At 37.4% G+C, this 17,120-nt stretch overlaps 1 protein-coding gene across 6 annotated transcripts; it reads right to left on the minus strand.

Moving 5' to 3' along the window:
* Window positions 1-2,134: 2,134 nt before the first annotated feature.
* scarb1 (scavenger receptor class B, member 1) lies at window positions 2,135-16,720 on the minus strand. Of its 6 annotated transcripts, none has more exons than XM_085168159.1 (14): window positions 16,522-16,720; window positions 13,168-13,328; window positions 11,104-11,245; window positions 10,806-11,009; window positions 10,511-10,606; window positions 10,289-10,404; window positions 10,034-10,200; window positions 8,393-8,511; window positions 5,612-5,685; window positions 5,397-5,448; window positions 5,093-5,239; window positions 3,987-4,037; window positions 3,220-3,289; window positions 2,135-2,562 (listed from the first exon to the last, which is right to left on the minus strand). In XM_085168159.1, the coding sequence occupies exons 1-14, from the start codon at window positions 16,639-16,641 to the stop codon at window positions 2,558-2,560; spliced, it is 1,524 nt and encodes a 507-aa protein (XP_085024285.1). In that variant the 5' UTR covers window positions 16,642-16,720; the 3' UTR covers window positions 2,135-2,557. The 6 variants fall into 6 exon arrangements, with proteins under 6 accessions (XP_085024285.1, XP_085024284.1, XP_085024289.1 ...); XM_085168158.1 differs by lacking the exon at window positions 16,522-16,720 and adding an exon at window positions 14,454-14,796; XM_085168163.1 differs by lacking the exon at window positions 3,987-4,037 and having other exon boundaries at window positions 16,522-16,718.
* Between the last annotated feature and the right edge of the window lie 400 nt (window positions 16,721-17,120).

Raw genomic sequence — 17,120 nt, forward strand, 5'->3', positions numbered from 1 at the left:
CTCCTGCACTCAGTAGCCATTGCCACACTAACCCCTTTCTGGGGCAGGGATAGCTCAGTAGGTAGAGTGGTTGCCCCATGATCGGAAGGTCGGGGTTCGACTCCACTGAACAGCTACCCTGAAGTACCCCTGAGCAAGGTACCGTCCCTACACACTGCTCCGAGGGCGCTGCATTGGTGGCTGCCCACTGCTTCACTGGGTGAATGGGTTAAATGCAGAGGAGTAATTTCCCTACGGGGACTAACACATTATTTCTCCTCGGTGGCAGGAGAGGTCCACGCCTAGGTTGCCACATCCCCACACCAAGTTATCTCATGCCACGTCATGTCAGTCTTTGTTATTATTGTGTTAACGTCTAGTCAAACAAAAGTTCTTAATCTCTCTTATTAATGTGCTCTCTCCTTTCTGATTTATTTTTTGTGCTGATTGCTGATTCTCCCTCACCTCCAATCCTAAACCTAACCATCAAAATAACACAGAAAACAAACACTGAGACAGAGACTGAGATATACGAAACAAGGAGCAGGAGAGTCCCATTGATCCAGGAGGGTGAAGGGGGCCGGAAAGGAGGGAAAGAAAAACACGGGCTTTGGCCAGAGGCTCAGAACCCTTGGATTCCAGTTTAGGCTTTGGCTTGAGGTTCTTTGGAGACACTGGAGGATTCTCTGGAGGTGCTGGAGGGCACTTTGGAAGATTCTCTGGAAGAAGTAGTCTTCTGGAGAAGACTCAGGAAGATGTGGGGGAGGCTGGAGCTTTGCTGGGCTCACAGCTGACTCTAGAGGCTGGGTTAGGACTGTGGGAATACCCATCCATTTCCTCTGTCAGTTGGGGCTGTTGTTAGGGTCTAGCCTTCCTCACTGAATAGATGTGGGTGCTGAGAAAGACTGGATCTTAGCTGTCCTCACTCTGGAATCAGGTAAGTTTAAGCCGGATCTTACTTGGCCCATCTTTGGAGTTGGTATGGGCTTGGAATTAAGCTGGGTCTTAACCCTCCTCACTCTAGGAAAAGGCAAAAGTGAGCTGGACCTCGACCACCCTTGCCCTTGGAATAGGTACAGGAGTGGGGCTAAGCTGGGCCCTAGCCATCCTCATCTTGGAAAAAGCTATGATATTAGAATGCAAGTAGCTAGAAAGACCTTGGTCACCCCCTCCCAGGGAAATGGAATGAGATTAGGGACCCCATTTGCCCTCCCTCTGCCAGTGGCTACAGGTGCAGGCTTAGATAGGGTGCTGACCACCCTTACCCTAGGGACCAGGACAGATGCAGGGAATGCCAGGACCCTCATTGCCCTAACTTAAGGAACAGGTAGGTGCGTTTCTTTTCATGCAGTCTAGATAATGTTTCGGTTGTAGGTGTCACTGAAACCATTTCCTTCAACTTCAAGAAGTTTGGGTAATACCATACGAAATGACAGACTGAAATGAAATACTGCTTCTCACCAGCCTCTACAGTGCAATAGTCATTACAAATTAAAATGTTTAAAAAGAGCAGTAAAAAGGCAATAATAAATCACAACAATAAATGGGGATAAATATAATAAAATCTAAATTCTAAAATAAACTCAAGTCTAAATAGTCACACTCGTACAGGTAGCAGCAGTCCTTTCCTGTGGAAGAAGTCATATGATTCATAAAACACCTCTTTTGTAGATTGGTCAGATGCTGCCAACACCACCCTTGTTTGGGGAACATGCCAGGAAAATCCTTGGTTAACTTACCAACTTGATAATCAGCTTCATGTGACCGTTTATTCCAATCAACAATGTTAGGGGAAATAAATTCAGATAACCGAAAGATAACCTGGGTGTGTTGCATGAGCTTCATAGTATAGGGACCTGGTAGTCCTGACTTGTCCACCACTACAAGCCAGATTCCCAAATCATAACTGGTTTCTTGGAGAACTGCTATCACTGACCTTCGGGCCTATTGTTTCTGTTGCTCTGTGACCTGGTCTGTCACAACAGAGTGATTCGGAGCAGACAAATTAAGAGTTTTTCAGCCAGTGTTTTCTATTTGCATGCAACATGTAGCATAGATAACCTATCCAAAAACCAAATTAGAAAAAAAAAAAAGAAGAAGCTGGAATTCAAATATGAAAAACAAAAACACACCACATAATGACAACAGGGACACATTTATACTTAACCTCCATGTTTCTTTTAATTTATTAACTTTTTTTAAGAAGGTGCTTTGCACCAAACTGCATTATTCTCATACATTTCAAGAAATACAGCTTTACAGAATACAGTGATACAGAAACAGGAGTGCATCAGCGCTGCTTGACTCACAGGTGGTCAGACGTTTGACAGCTTGAGCCTCGACAAGTAGTTCCAACTTCTCTATAATCCTCAGTGCATATGAAAATTAAAGCAATTGCAAAACCACTTGTGACAGTGTTTCAGTTAAAGTATACTTGGAGGTTGCTGGTAAGTCCACAACAACAGCTGGATGGGCTTATTTGCGCATCATTCAGTTCATGTCATCTTGTAGCAGAGAGTCCTTCTCTTCAGCTGAACTACATTTGATTCCATCCAGTAGGTTGCTGTGGTCAGGTTGATTACTCTGTGTTAGGAACAAAATAAAAAGGTAGTAGCCTAAGAATATGTCCATTTACCATCCCCAGCTTCCTGATGACCTTAACACCTTCTACTGCAAATTTTAAAGACAACCATTCACACCTCCCATCTGCTCATACCTATACAAAAAGACTACTAGCAGCCCTCACAACCCTCACACCTCTCTCCTCTGACCTGTTACTTACTAAAGATCTGTGAGGAGGATGAGTGTCCCCTCGTCCAAAAAAAGAGTTTTAAAGAGTTTAATGACATGCCAATTTTTGGTCCTCATGAACATGCTTAAAACAAGTACAAAGACACACACAGGTTTCTTTACATCTGTAGTTAGTAAGAGACAAAATGGTTACATTGATAGCAAACCTGGTTTAAAAACAAACAATCATTCCTTAAACTAGACCCAGGAAGTATTTTACCAATCACAATGCTGTAAAAGCCCAAAGAGGTGGTTGTTCATCCATATTGTCATGGTTGAACTGGAAGACTAAATACTCTATCAGTCAAAAACAATAGTTTGAGTTAACTTTTCAGTCTAGGCAGAAAATGTGCTTTTATTGCCAAGGTGTTCTAGGTTTTAAAAAACTTTGAACATAAATGAACAATACTCTTATAGGGTACATGTGTTCACCTGTATGTGTGCACCCACCTGAAGTACAGATACTTTTCTTCTTTGTTTCAAGGCCATGTGAGCCTTTTACCGGCTCTTTCTCGGCTGCCTAAAAGATGACCAAATTGCCTTAAAAATCAGCCAATCCGAAAATTGAAATAGAGAAGGATGCTAACGGGATTTTGATAGTCATTTGGGTTTTTCATATTAGACTGCTAGAGATTTTGTAGCAAGATACTGTAAGGATTCATGCAGGGAGTCATTTGAGGTGATAATTTGATTTCACCATGCAATTAATCAACGGGACATGCAGTTGGTTCCGTTAGTCTTTTTAAAATGATCGGATACTTATGAAAATGGACACTGTCAGCTTGTTTACATGGAAGATTATCATTCTAATTTTATGTAGCATTGAATTATAAATAATAATAATAGTAATAATTTAATGAAAACTATCAAATCAATTGCAAAAAAAATTTTCAAGATCCAAGTAAAAAAAGTAGGTTGTAAAATCAAAACCATAGTATTCGTATCAGAGAACCTCAAACCAATAATGGTTTAATAACCAATAAAGAAATTTGGATTGTTAACACCATTATATTCAGTGTGTACTTTCATGCTAATAACAAAAACCTGAAAGCAAGAAATCTCTCCAATTTCAGGATATAAACCACACATCTTTTCCCCTCCATTCTAATCAGTCTTTAAAAACTCCAAAAATGAATTCAGTTACTACAGTTTAAATCAAATAATCATTTGATCTTGCAAAACGATTTGGGTTTGAATGAGTGGAAGGTTTTACACACCCCAACATTCTTGATAAATGTGGAGCTCAGTGAAACATTTAAGTTAGACCGCTGCAAAATAAATAAACAAATTAATTAATTAAGAACAACAACATAAAAAATTAAGTTTGATATTAACAGCTGCCACTACTCAATAGCTTTACTGAAATCTGAACTTCTCAGTAAGTACACTTTGGCTCAAACAAAAGAAAAAAAAAAAAAAAAAAAAAAAGGCAAACCACATTTTGGTGTTACGTTTTGGGGCCAGTGTTGCTGCTACCTTCTTGACTCTAATAAGCCTAGTGACAATTTTCATACCTTAACAAAGTGGGAAAACAGTTATCTAAACTGTTAAATGTAAAATAAGAAATATACATACAATATATGAAGAAATTGGGGGGGCTTGCCATTAATGATAATTTATACTGACAGTTGAATAGTAAGATAACACTGCCATGTCTACATTTAATTGGCAAGCAAAATATAAATATTAGCTTAGTATAAATGGCTACAGCTTTATATCTGGCAATACAATACCTACCTTTTCATGTGCGATCAAATCCAAAAACTACTTGTTTTTTGCTTTTGTTTTTTTTTTGTCAAAAACAAAAGACAATATAACATGATGACTCAACAAGACTTTTTTCCTTATGCTTACTGACAAGCACTACTGTTTACTGTGCCACACCTAATTAAGCCATAGCTGATATTTTGCATGGCATTAGTTTGAAGATCAACAGACAGTAATAGTAATAATGTGATGTAGGTTACCACAGTAACATGAACTGATGTCGAGTCAGTCGGGGCGCGCGGGGGAGGGGGGTTAGATATCAAGTTAATGATTCTGTCACATGAATGCCAGGAAAGGAGCAGAAGTGAGTGCAACTGATCGAGATACTTTATTAATTAATATTAATTACTACCAATTTACCCTTTTCTCTGTTTATTTACTTATTGACTAATTTACAAATTTTAATCCTGAAACTCAATGAGAGCATCTTCAGGGCATGCTTTCCTACTCCTTTTCTTTCATCAGTGTAGGGAAGAAAAAAAAACCATAACAACAAAATGCAACGTGCAGTTAAACAAGATAACATGCTGGCCTGAATCCTGTGTGGCAGCTTTACCTTCACTTTGTGATACACCAAAGCAGCAACGATGATGGTTGCCAGACCAAGCCCTATGAGGATGTACTGTAGGTATTCCAAAAGAGTAGGTAGAACAACCAAGTTTGTACGGAATGTATTGATGATTGGGCCATCAATATATCCGTTCTGAAGAGGATAAATAAACATTTATGACATTTTAATCCACACAGAGAACCATTCTGTAGAATTTTAATCAGTTTGTGCAAAAAAAAAAAAAAAAAAAAAAAAAATGCAGAAGAATAGATGTAAAGACACTACATCATCTATATCATTAATAACTCACCTCCTCAAACCAGATCATAGGCATCACCACATCAGAAATCTTTCCAGTTTCACTAGAAGGACAAGGACGTTCAACTTTACACTCCAAGGTTACATAGCAAATGGTAAGAAAGGCAGGAAATATCTAAGACCCTTTCATATTTAATGATCACAACATATAAAACAATACATGACAATGTCTCTGGCGTGATAGTAGTTAAGGGAATAGTTCTTTACGTAATTCCTGAGACTTTTTTCATGTAGAGGTTGAGCTGCAGGCGGATGGACACATTCAGAGGGACACCGGTTTGCTGCAAATAGACAACAAAAATATACAGATCTCACACTGGGAATAAAAAAGGAGGGAATTATACCTCAAACACCATAAATGTGCTGGAACATGTAAATCTCCAGGTAGCAATTAAAGATATGGTCACATATAATTTTAACAATAAACTCAAGGAGGAAATGTTCTGTTTGACTGGTTCATCTGAGGGAGGATGCACATAACTGCTGTTCACTTTTAGCTTCATATTATTTATTTTTTATCTCTACAAAATGGCCTTAAGTAATTTTAACTTTAAAAGCTTTGCCAAACTCAATGTGGGTGAGCCTACAAGCCATTTCCAGTACAGGACATTTTGCATAGTAACCTGAAGCTGAAAGCAACCATTTGCTTTTTGAACCCACAGGAAATTACATGTAGCCTAGGCACAGGCTTGCTTTACTCTCTACATGAAAAGAAGTGCTTGAAAGGAGAAAACATGGTCTGCTACACTTTAAAAAAAAAAAAAAAAAAAAATCCATAGATCTATACACACTGAAAAAAAGTCTCCTCACTAAAAAAAAAAAAAAAAAAAAAGTGTAATACAATTAGCTCAAAGGCACAGCTGACAGATTGCAGTGATTTGTACTGAATCAGCTTTGAAAAGCAAAATAAATAAATAAGGTCCAGCTTTTCTATTACATTTTGTGAGTTAGCTAAACTTTTAAAATATTTTAATCTACTGCTGTACACAATTCTCTCATCTTTTATTGACATTTTTTCCAAGAGATTTTAGCTCAATGTGTCCATAAAACAAACTACAAAGTTCACTTCCAGACATGTGGCTCTGATAAAAAGTTAATATGGGCTGAAGGCAGGAGAAAGACGACAGCTGAGGATAGACAATAGGAATGCAGCTGTTGGCAGAGCCAAAACAGACCAGAAGATCTAAAAGAAAAATGTGCATAATATACATGTATAACAGAAATGAGTGGCATACATTTTATTGTAATGCTCAAGTTATATTTTTTAAGTCATGTGTCTCATGTAACATTACTTTGGTAAAAATACCACACAAAGATTCAAATTTCTGGCACTGAGAGAAAGAGAAGAAAACTAAGATAAATCCAGTGTCCTCAGTGCCATGTTATTTTTATGGCTCTATCGTACGATAGAGCCATAAAAATCTCAAGCCATCTGATGTTTCTTAATTATTAACTTAAGTGTGAATGTTGCCCTGCTGAAATCCACTAAACATCTTGTGAGCTTTTATCTGGACAGTAAAAACTCTTTCACTATCAATATTGACTTTTTATTGGCATCATAGAACTTTTTAATAACCCTTTAACTGTCAAACAACAGCAGTTATACAAGAATAGCCCAATTTCCAATTACCTTATCTTAATGACCGTTATAGAATATAGATTGTATTAGGAATTCAAGAACAAACTGTACCAGTGGTAGTGTTTTAGCAAACTCCACATTTAACATTAGCAATTGTTCTTATATAAATTCATCTTTAGATGAAGAAAGTACCATTTCTTGTTTTCAAAACTTACACTCTTAGTCACAACAAAAAAACTAAACACTATACTTAATGGAACCCTATGCCGACTGATGTCCCTTTATCATTAACTTGATATCAACGTGGGCTTGATGGAATTGACTGAACAATGTTGTAAGGTTTAATCTATGAAGCAAAAATCATTTCTGTATCAACTGAGATTTTTTTTATATTTTATTGAAGCAATAGATAACATGGAGAAATAATCACATTTCCAATTACCTTATCACACTGCAGGTGATTTTTACACAGGCAGAGTTGCATAAGGAATGGCACATGGGAATATCTTTTTAGTCTTATCAGTCATTGGCTTTTTCTGTACTGTAGCACACAGGTTACTGCGTGACTGTACAGTAATAAAACTACATATCAATTTTCCTATTGCTTTACCATCCAGAAAAATAAACATTAACTTTAAACCTCATCCCCTTAGCTAACCTCTTTATCACTGCTATTTTGCATTAGTGATGACTGAATGATTGCAATGTGATAAGGAAACTAACTTTAAGCATTTGAGGAAGACTGAGAAGGTGACTGAGACTTGGTCTTGTATTGTAGAAAAGAACAAAAACAGTTGGATGTAAGTGATAATGGTACGATACAACCTTTAACCAAATTCTTCCACAAATTTGCTATCAGAATGGCCTCTTATAGGTTAAATGTCAAAATGCACCCTACATGTTTCTCTCTGTGCCATAAAACTTGACAATGACAAATAAAAGAAGGTCTATGATATGCAAGAGTCCAGCTACACTCATGATCACAGCAGGTTTCAAGGACAACGGGGCTGACTTCTAATATCCTTACAACAATATTGCAGACTAATGACATTCCTTTTAAATATAAGCCAGTTACAAAATGTTACACACTTTTCATTGATCACAAATGCACTTTCACTTGCGAGTCTTGCAAGTGGGTCTGTTCCAAAATAAAATCAAATTTAAAAAAAAAAAAAAAGAGTTGCAGTTTAAGTTGGAGTCTTCACAGTAACATGAAAACAAAAATTAAGTATATACCATTTCTAATAAGCAATGGGAAGAGATGTGTTTAAAACAAAGAAACAAACAAAAAAAGCCCACAAATAACTACTGCACCCAGTTTCAGTAGAAAATATTGCTAACCTATGAGCTTTGAATCAAAATTATGATGACCAACTGTACACACTGTGGTGTGTGTGCTGTATACTCACTGGGTGAATGTCTATGAAGAGGCCATGCTTCTCCTCACTGGGATTAAGACCCTGCACGTAGTCCAGCAGCACAGGATCAGCATTAAAGAAGTGAGGATGAGAGATGAAGACTGGAGAGTCTAAAATGTTCAAAGAATGGCAACATTAATCAACTGAACCGTTGAAAAAAAAAATTAAAAATTAAAAAAATCTATCAAGTACACTCACAACTCATGGCTTGTTGGCAATCCCTGCCATATCTCTAAGATCGCATTGGTTTAGTTAAGGATGTTTTCACACATGTGGTGTTGTTTAGCCTGTTTAGATTAAATTGATTTGTTTTCCCACTTGGTGTGGTTTGTTTGTGAAGATGTGAACACAGCAATCGCAATGCAAAAAAAGAAAAAAAAGTTGATTTTGGGGTTTTCTTTGTATTATTGTGGGGTCTTTACCTTACAATATGAGGCAAGAGTAAATGAACAATAGGTGTGAAAATACCCTAAAATCCATTTAAAATGTATGTTTCAGCAGCGTTAGCCAAAGGGACAATCATTTTTGGAAACTTATGAGGTTTTTAGGCATTTTCATGCAATGCCTAACCTTGCATGAAAATGTTTGAAATTGCTCCAATCGTTGAGAACCACCGGCAAAAGCCAGCTCACATGGTTGTAACACTGTTTTGAAGCTCAACAGAACGATTAGCTTTAGCCCCTTTTCCATTAGTACCTGCTCTTATCGACTAATTTCAACTCCAATCGAGTACCACCGAATGTGTGTGGCCATCATAATAGCAACGCAGCTGAGTGTCCCGTGATATAACAAGTATGTGACATAAAGGCTACAACGAAAGTGGATGTGAAGGCAACTATGTACACCTGCTGCTAGATCAGATTTGGGGACCACAGCATTGTTTTTGGGAGCCATCTCCCTTGTTGCCTCGGGTTTCAAAACTGGCAGTTTTTATTTTCGTGGACAAAAATAAAATTTTGCGTTCTGTGTACACATGAGACAACTTTTTAAAATTCTATCTTTAAGAATTTTATTACCAAAAGCCTGTGGAAAAAAAAAATAAATACATAACATAAATTGTTTCAGAAATTTCTTTAGATGAATCTATGAAAAATTCCAAAAGGTCTAGCATTTTATCAGTGCATAGTTTTGTGCCATCAAGGTGATTCACAAAGTGGTATTAACTGAAAAGTTAATAAGCCTTGGCATACTAACTTGAGTGTAGTGAGTTTCTATAAAGGAAACTGGACAGGCAGAGGACAAAATAAGAAAAAAAATATCAGGGTTTAAAAAAAAAAGAAAAAAAAAAAAGAAGAAAAAAAAAAAAAGACTCAACAGCAGACAATCATTATCTGAAAGTTATGCCCTCATGAAATAGGGGGGGAAAAAAATCCAGCAAAGACCTTACATGGGACCTGAGAAATACATCTGGACCATGAGCTGTCTGAAAATCAGTAGCAACAGGTTTCATGGAGTGATCAATCTAAATTTGGGATTTCAACACCCCAGACTTCCAAAACTATTGTACACATTTTATATTTTTCTTTTTTCAAAATATAAAGAAATGGGTAGTGGTAGGTCTTTCTAATAACCTCTGGGAATGCTGTGATGGACTGAATATTTATTTCTCCTACACTGATCATCACTACTCACTGTGGCGGCAACTGCTAACATTGAGGAGTCCAGACTGTCTACAGGGGCAGAAGCCTTCATTGGGAGCATAATCCGTCCCATTGGCAAAAAGGGTCTTGGGTGCAACATATCGATATAGAGGGATCCCATACATCTCTCCAGGACGCTGATAAACCAGCTCCATAGACCTGGAAAAACAATGGGTAAATATATGAAGGAATAATGGGAGAGGCAGAACTGAGAAAAAAAAAAGTACAATTCTGCAAAGCATTTTACCTGCACGCGTCAGGGCTGTAGAAAGGCAAAGTGCTCTCTTTTGTCATGAAAGGAGGCCACATCTGCCCAGCTGTTCCATTGATCATGTTAGACTGAGCAGTCCTCCAGTATGGCAGCTGTCACCAAAGAGAAAGAGGCCAGTTACAGTGTGAAAAATAAAATGGTGTGAGGGGAAGAAAAAAAAACCCAACAGCAACAAAACACAATCTGCTGGCATCATACCTCCGTCAGACCATTCCAAGAGTCGACTCTGTGGACTTTTCTAATGTCATCTTTTCCAGTAAAGACTGTGAACAGGCCAGTGTTGGAGTTGTTGAACTAAAGAAAGCATAAAAGGCAGACACCTTTCTTTACCTGCTCAAAGAAATTTCATGCAAAAGACAAATCTGTTCCTTAAACTGAACCCATTATGCTCATGCAAAGCGCTATATAAATCCAATCCATTATTATTATTATTATTATTATTATCATCATGGTAATCAGATAGAGAGGATAACGAAGCATTTCTAATACTTACTTCTGAAAAGAGGCCAAATTTTCCTGATGTGGGAATCATTCCTGGCAGGTATTGATTTAGAAAATCCACTAGTCCACTGTCATAACCCCACATAAGCTCCCCTACAGGCTTGGTCAGGAAGGGACCTTCTTTAAAAGTTTTAAAGGTTGCACTCATCATGAGGCGCAGTACATAGGGCAAGTTTTCCATCATCACTGATGCACCCTAAAATTACAGAAGCCACAGGCGGTGAAAAAGCAGAAAACTGAGGAAATTATTGAACCAAACAAGAAGTGAGGAGGTGGCAACAATGTCTTACCAACACCAACATGTTTGGAATTGTGACAACATCAGACTCGTTCCCAGCAGACATGGAGGGCTCGAAGTGGTACTGTCTGTATTCCCTGTAGGACACTGTACCGTTGGGATGGAATGTAATGTTTTCCTTCTGACACTGCTTTCTGGAAGAAAGGTAATATGTCCACTCAAAACCTGTGCTTCAAGTCCACCTCTGTACACACATCTTAAGGGTTTAATGCAGGGGTCCCCAATCTCAGTCCACGAGGGCCGGTGTCCCTGCAGGTTTTAGATGTCTCCTTGATCCATCACAGCTGATTTAAATGGATAAATTACCTTCTCAACATGTCTTGAAGTTCTCCAGAGGCCTGGTAATGAACTAATCATGTGATTCTGGTGTGTTGACCCAGGGTGAGATCTAAAACCTGCAGGGACACCGGCCCTCGTGGACTGGGATTGGAGACCCCTGGTTTAATGGATTCAGTTATCCTTTGGAGAAAGTCAAAAATTGACAGACCTTAAAACATCAGACACAGAAAAGACAACAAACCATAAAAAATAAAAAGCTCTTCTGGTGTCTCAGGCAAATCATTTTAATTTATTTCTGGAATGTCCTGATAGTTGTTTTCAATAGAAAAGTCTGAAGTGGTCTACCATTTGCAACCTCTCTCCTTTAAATAAGAATCACATCCTTCCAGAATGCTTTCCCCCCCATTCAAATTCCAAAAGGTGCACAAAAGGTGAACACATGCTCTTGTGGACATGACCAACAATGTTGGACTGAAACATGCTCACCGTCATATTACAATATGTAAAAAAAGTTTAGCCATATATTTAAAAAAAATTAATGATTCTTAAACACCTTTTGGACGGATATAAATTGTAGCTCACATTTATAACACTTGTTTAAAATTGTTTGCACTTCTACTTCTAGAATTAGTTTTCACTTCTACGTTCTATGTTTAGAAGAAAAAAAATTAAGTTTTGGTTAAATTGGGTAAGGCTTAAGTTTAATGTTATCTGTTATACTGATGAATGGCATTCAACAAGATCTGTAGGTGGCAATAGTTGCAATTAACATTGAACCACCGATTCCTCAACCAGTTTCTTAAAGGGCAAAAAGGAGCAAAAATTGATTATTTAAGATCAAGTTGTAAAAGGGATCCTGTTGCAATCTAAAACAAAAAATGTTGTTTTTTTTATTGTAGCAAAGGATGTAAACTCCTAGAACAGTAATAAGTCTGTACAAAGCAGTTAAGCAGTCATTATTAATGACATTAATAATGCATGTCTTTTGCTGGTGTCTTTCAAAACACTCAAGGTCTACTTAATGCACAAAATTAACAATATCATGAATTAGCAAAATGGCTAGAAAGATTTAAAAATCCAGAAACAATGCACAAAACATGAACAGCCGGAGCACTGATTTTAACTGAGTCTAGTTTCATAATAACCTGTACAACAACCTTCGACCCAGCGTCATCTAGCCCCCATACACTATGCTATCATAGTCATAGTCAAGGGCGATCGTGGCTCAAGAGTTGGAAGTTCACCGGTTCGAGCCACGGCTTGGATAGTCTCGGTCGTTGTGTCCTTGGGCAAGATACTTCACCCGTTGCCTGCTGGTGGTGGTAAGAGGGCCCAGTGGCGGCAGCCTCGCCTCTGTCAGTGCGCCCCAGGGTGGCTGTGGCTACATGTAGCTTGCCATCACCAGTGTGTGAATGTGTGTGTGAATGGGTGGATGACTGAATGTGTAAAGGGCTTTGGGGTCCTTAGGGACTAGTAAAGCGCTATACAAATACAGGCCATTTGCTTAGCTCCAGTTTACCAATGAAGTTCCTTCCAGTAAAATGGATCTTTAATTCTTTTACATTTTTTATAAACAGGACTTTTCTGGGACACAGAGTATTATACCATTAATAAAATTTCTAATTATTAATTTTATGAATTTAACTTTATTACAAAAAATAAGTCCATTTGGAGTTTCACTGGAGCAAACTTTATTGAAGTTTAAGTATCCAACAATTTAAAGTTTTTAACTGATAGTTAAGGTTGAGCACAAGTCCTCAGGAGTTAAATTGTGTACCTGTAAACATAAGGTCCTCTCTGTTCCACCATCGGTTTTTCTCCTTTCAGTATCTCAGCAGGATTGAGGACATTGAAGAAGTAGACGGACATAAAGAACGGCACAGGGATGTCTTTCCACATGGTGTATGTGAGATCATTCTTTGGATCAATTACTGTGTGCTGATGTGAAAGAGAGGAAAAAAACAAAAGCAAAAGAATGAGCATTTTCTTCATTAAGGTTTTTATACGTTTTCACAAACTAATAGAGAAAAAAAAAAATCTAAATTCAAGGGGACACCTTCAAATTGCTTTTTTCTTATTTTATTTACCTAAAAGGTCCCAAATCCAGAGATTGTGGTTCATCATCTTAAAGTTTACACAACATTACATTTCATTCTAATTTTAATCAATTATTTACATTTAGGTTTTTGTTATAGTCACAAATGTTCCTACAAATATGATATGAATCTATTCATTTTAAGAATACTTCTTTGTGGTGCTCCTTATGTAGTTACTAATTTGAGCACGTTGAGTGATTAGTTAGAAAGTAAAAATACTATGTAACTATGTTTTCTGGATTTTTATATGTGAAAAATGAAAATAAAATTATTAAATACATCCAGTCTTTGATTGTGCAGTACAGTTCAAACACCTGGTATGTAGAAATGCTATATTTCTCACCATGTTTATGTTTTGTAGCCTCATATTTAGCTCAAACAGGGAAGGATGACTGCGGTCTGCATGTGCCCTAACTGCAAAGGTCAACTGCAAAAGGGAACCAACTACAACTTACAGAGTTAGCCCCTAACGGGCAAAATCAGCACTTTGAACTGACAACAGAAATAAAGCAAACTGAGGAAGTAGGCAATACTTTTGCACGTATTTTTCCCTGTTCTGCACATTATTTAAATAATAATATTACTTGTATCGTTTTACTGGGATATATTGAGTGAAAGGAAAGTTGAAAAACCTCAGCCTGTTGTGATTTTTAATATGGAAATAAATGACATTACCAATAATAGTTTAGTTAGTTAATCAAATCATTTTACTAACATTGGGCATGCGTGACTCTTTAAAAGCCTCAGAAAGTTTTTCCGGAGCTATTAGCATCGTTACTTAATCTGACTACATGCATTTAGTGATTAGCTTATCTGCACGCGCCTGTTATCATTTACTGGTTAACTCTGGAGGCTCTTTGAAGTACTTAAGTCCTCAGGTACGATTAAAGGTGAATCTTGCTTGACTCACAAACATAAAAGCACATGTGTAAAACATGCTAACTATCCGTGTCAGGACGTTTCTTACCTTTACTATTTGATCATCGATGACTAATGGCACCACAAAACACATAATTGTGCCGAAAAGCACCATCAGCACACCTGCCACTATGAATCCAATAGCAACTTTAGGTCGTTTAATTGCCATATTGACAGGCTGTCAGTGAGTCTTCGTAGCTTTGTTTTGTCCGTGTCCGCACTTTTTGTCGGTAAAGATAAACGGAGTCAGCTTAATGACTCCACCAGAGTCTCGGCATGAAACAAAACTTATAATTAAACGTATATTCCTCTGAGATCCCTGCGGGTCGCTCATCTCTCTAATCGTTGTTGTTGTGACGTGCTTTTATTGTCGCTGTATTTGCGCTGTTTGACACGCCTACCGAGGATTCTGGGAAATTGAGTTCCCGCTCTCTATATCGGGTTGGGAAAGAAAGCCTTCATTTTTTCCAGATATGCCTTCCGATTCTTTACGTATATTTTTATTTCCCTGTTTCCACAGAAATGAAGGCCATAAGTAAAAGCTTAAGTAACTGCCCGATCTTTCAAGATATAAGATCTGTAAGATATCAAGCTTTTGGTATGCTGTAGGCATAGTGTATGCTTAAATTTACTTTAGTATTAAAGGAGGAAAATAGGAAAGGGCTCAGAAATGAGCAGAGCTCCTGTAACAGGCTGCCACACAAGAGGGGCGTCGGAAGTAACCATATTATTGTAAAGACAGTCTGTGGTTACATACTTTTATTCTGATTTATTTGATATTCTTCAGGGAAAAATATTTTTGCCACCTTTCATCTATAATTCTACTTTAATTTTAAAAGTTTAATATTCAGATCAAGTATTGCATTTGGGGATTTTTTTTATTTTATTAACCGAACTCAGGACCTTCCTGCTGTGAGGCAACAGGGTGCTATGGCTTATGGCTTATCCTGAATATTAAGCAGCGTCGGGCCTGGACAGCACATGGATGGGATACCGCACGGGAATACCAGATGCTGTTTTTATGTGTTAGGCTGGCAAACTGTGCAGAGTGTACCCTGCTTCTCGCCCTATGGAAGCTGGGACAGGCTCGAGCCACCCTGCGACCCTGACCTGAGTTTTATAAGCGGAAGAGAATGGATGAATGGATGGTCTATAAAAGCCCACATGAGGTTCAATCTCCTGCCAAAAACATTTCTACCTCATTTAGATAAAGCAGTGGGTCCAGATATAAGAACGTGTTTGAAGCAGTTTTTAAGAACACTTGTCAGATGTTATACTGGAAATATCATTGCATCTAGATAAGATAAGATAAAATAAGATAAGATAAGACTTTATTGATCCCACGGTGGGGAAATTTGTGCGCTACCTCAGCTCAGGTACAAATAGCAGGAGAAAAATACCAAAATACAAATAAAATACAAACAAATACAAAATAAGGAGGATAATAAACTATATACAATAGTAGCATACACAGTATGTGATTATGGATAGAGGGTTCTGGAAATATGCAAGAAATTTAAGTAAAATGTAAGTAATAGATATCTATAAGTATCTATAAGTATAGACATGTATACGCACACAGACACACACACACATGTACACACTAAATATACATATGTATACATATACATACACATATACCTGCACATATGTGTATCTAAAATAGATAACTGTAGTCTGGACATGTGAACATTCAGCTAACAGATCAGAAGTCAGTGCCATGATGTCTGCAACCTCCATGCTTGGAATCATTGGTGAAACATTGGTATTTTATTTTTTTGTTAAATAAAATGTTAATAGGAGTAAACAGACTACATATGCAAATACCTGACACAATAAATATGTAGTCAAAGACAAGTGCTCTTTGTAGATAATAGATAAGCTATTTAAACACTCCATATACAATAAGATGGTTGCTATACCTGCAAATGTCAAATGAATGAGTCTAACTAAATCTTTTTGTGAAGAAGCTTTTCCTTTATGCAAAATAAAGAAAAACAAGAATTTATATTCGCTTAAGCAAAAGAAAAAAGACAAAGAATTTAAACTGGAACAGGAAATAAACAGACCACCCTGATTATAAAACTCTGAAGTATTCACATAACGATAATACTTACCTTCACAACTTGGTTGCTTATTACTGTTGGTCCCACAATTAAAGAAATTGCCCCAAAAATCAAAGTCAGACTGCCTGCCACTATAAATCCAACAGCTACTTTGGATTTATTGATGGCCATGGTTGCTTCTTAGCAATGATCAGTGGTGTCTGATAATAAAAGAAGACACTGTTTTGCTCCTCTTGCCTCTGAGTCTGCAAGCCAACAGGCTGAATGAGTGTGTGGTGTTTTAAAGCCAAGCCACTGGTAGTGATGTATTCAAAGGAAATAGCAGTTGAGTGACCAGCTTGAGTTTATTCTCCGCAGACCCCACCCCTCCTTGTATATGCACATCTTCACTACTTTCAGAGCACTACAAAAAATATATGGAAAAAAATGCAAAAAATATCGTGCATCCCAAAAGTATTGACAGCCCTTCACATTCCACATTTTTCCATGTTGCAGCCTTGTTCCAAAATAGTTTAAATCCATTTCACCTCAAAATTCCACAAAAAATACCCTACCCTAGTGACAAATGAAAAAAGTTGAAGCTTGTAATTCTTGCGAATTTATTAAAAAGAAAAGAAAATATAACATGTTAAATGGACTGGTTCCCATAT

Source organism: Neolamprologus multifasciatus, chromosome 7 (assembly GCF_963576455.1).
Source record: "Neolamprologus multifasciatus chromosome 7, fNeoMul1.2, whole genome shotgun sequence".
In the NCBI taxonomy this organism is placed as follows: Eukaryota; Metazoa; Chordata; class Actinopteri; order Cichliformes; family Cichlidae; genus Neolamprologus; species Neolamprologus multifasciatus.

Excerpts from the sequence above, each read along its gene's own strand:
- scarb1 (XM_085168159.1), bottom strand. The coding sequence starts at position 16,641 with ATGGCCATCAATAAATCCAAAGTAGCTGTTGGATTTATAGTGGCAGGC. Across the intron at positions 11,246-13,167 it reads AGAGGACCTTATGTTTACAG|AAAGCAGTGTCAGAAGGAAA; the intron begins GTACACAATTTA and ends CCTTTCTTCCAG. Across the intron at positions 5,240-5,396 it reads CTATGATCTGGTTTGAGGAG|AACGGATATATTGATGGCCC; the intron begins GTGAGTTATTAA and ends TATCCTCTTCAG.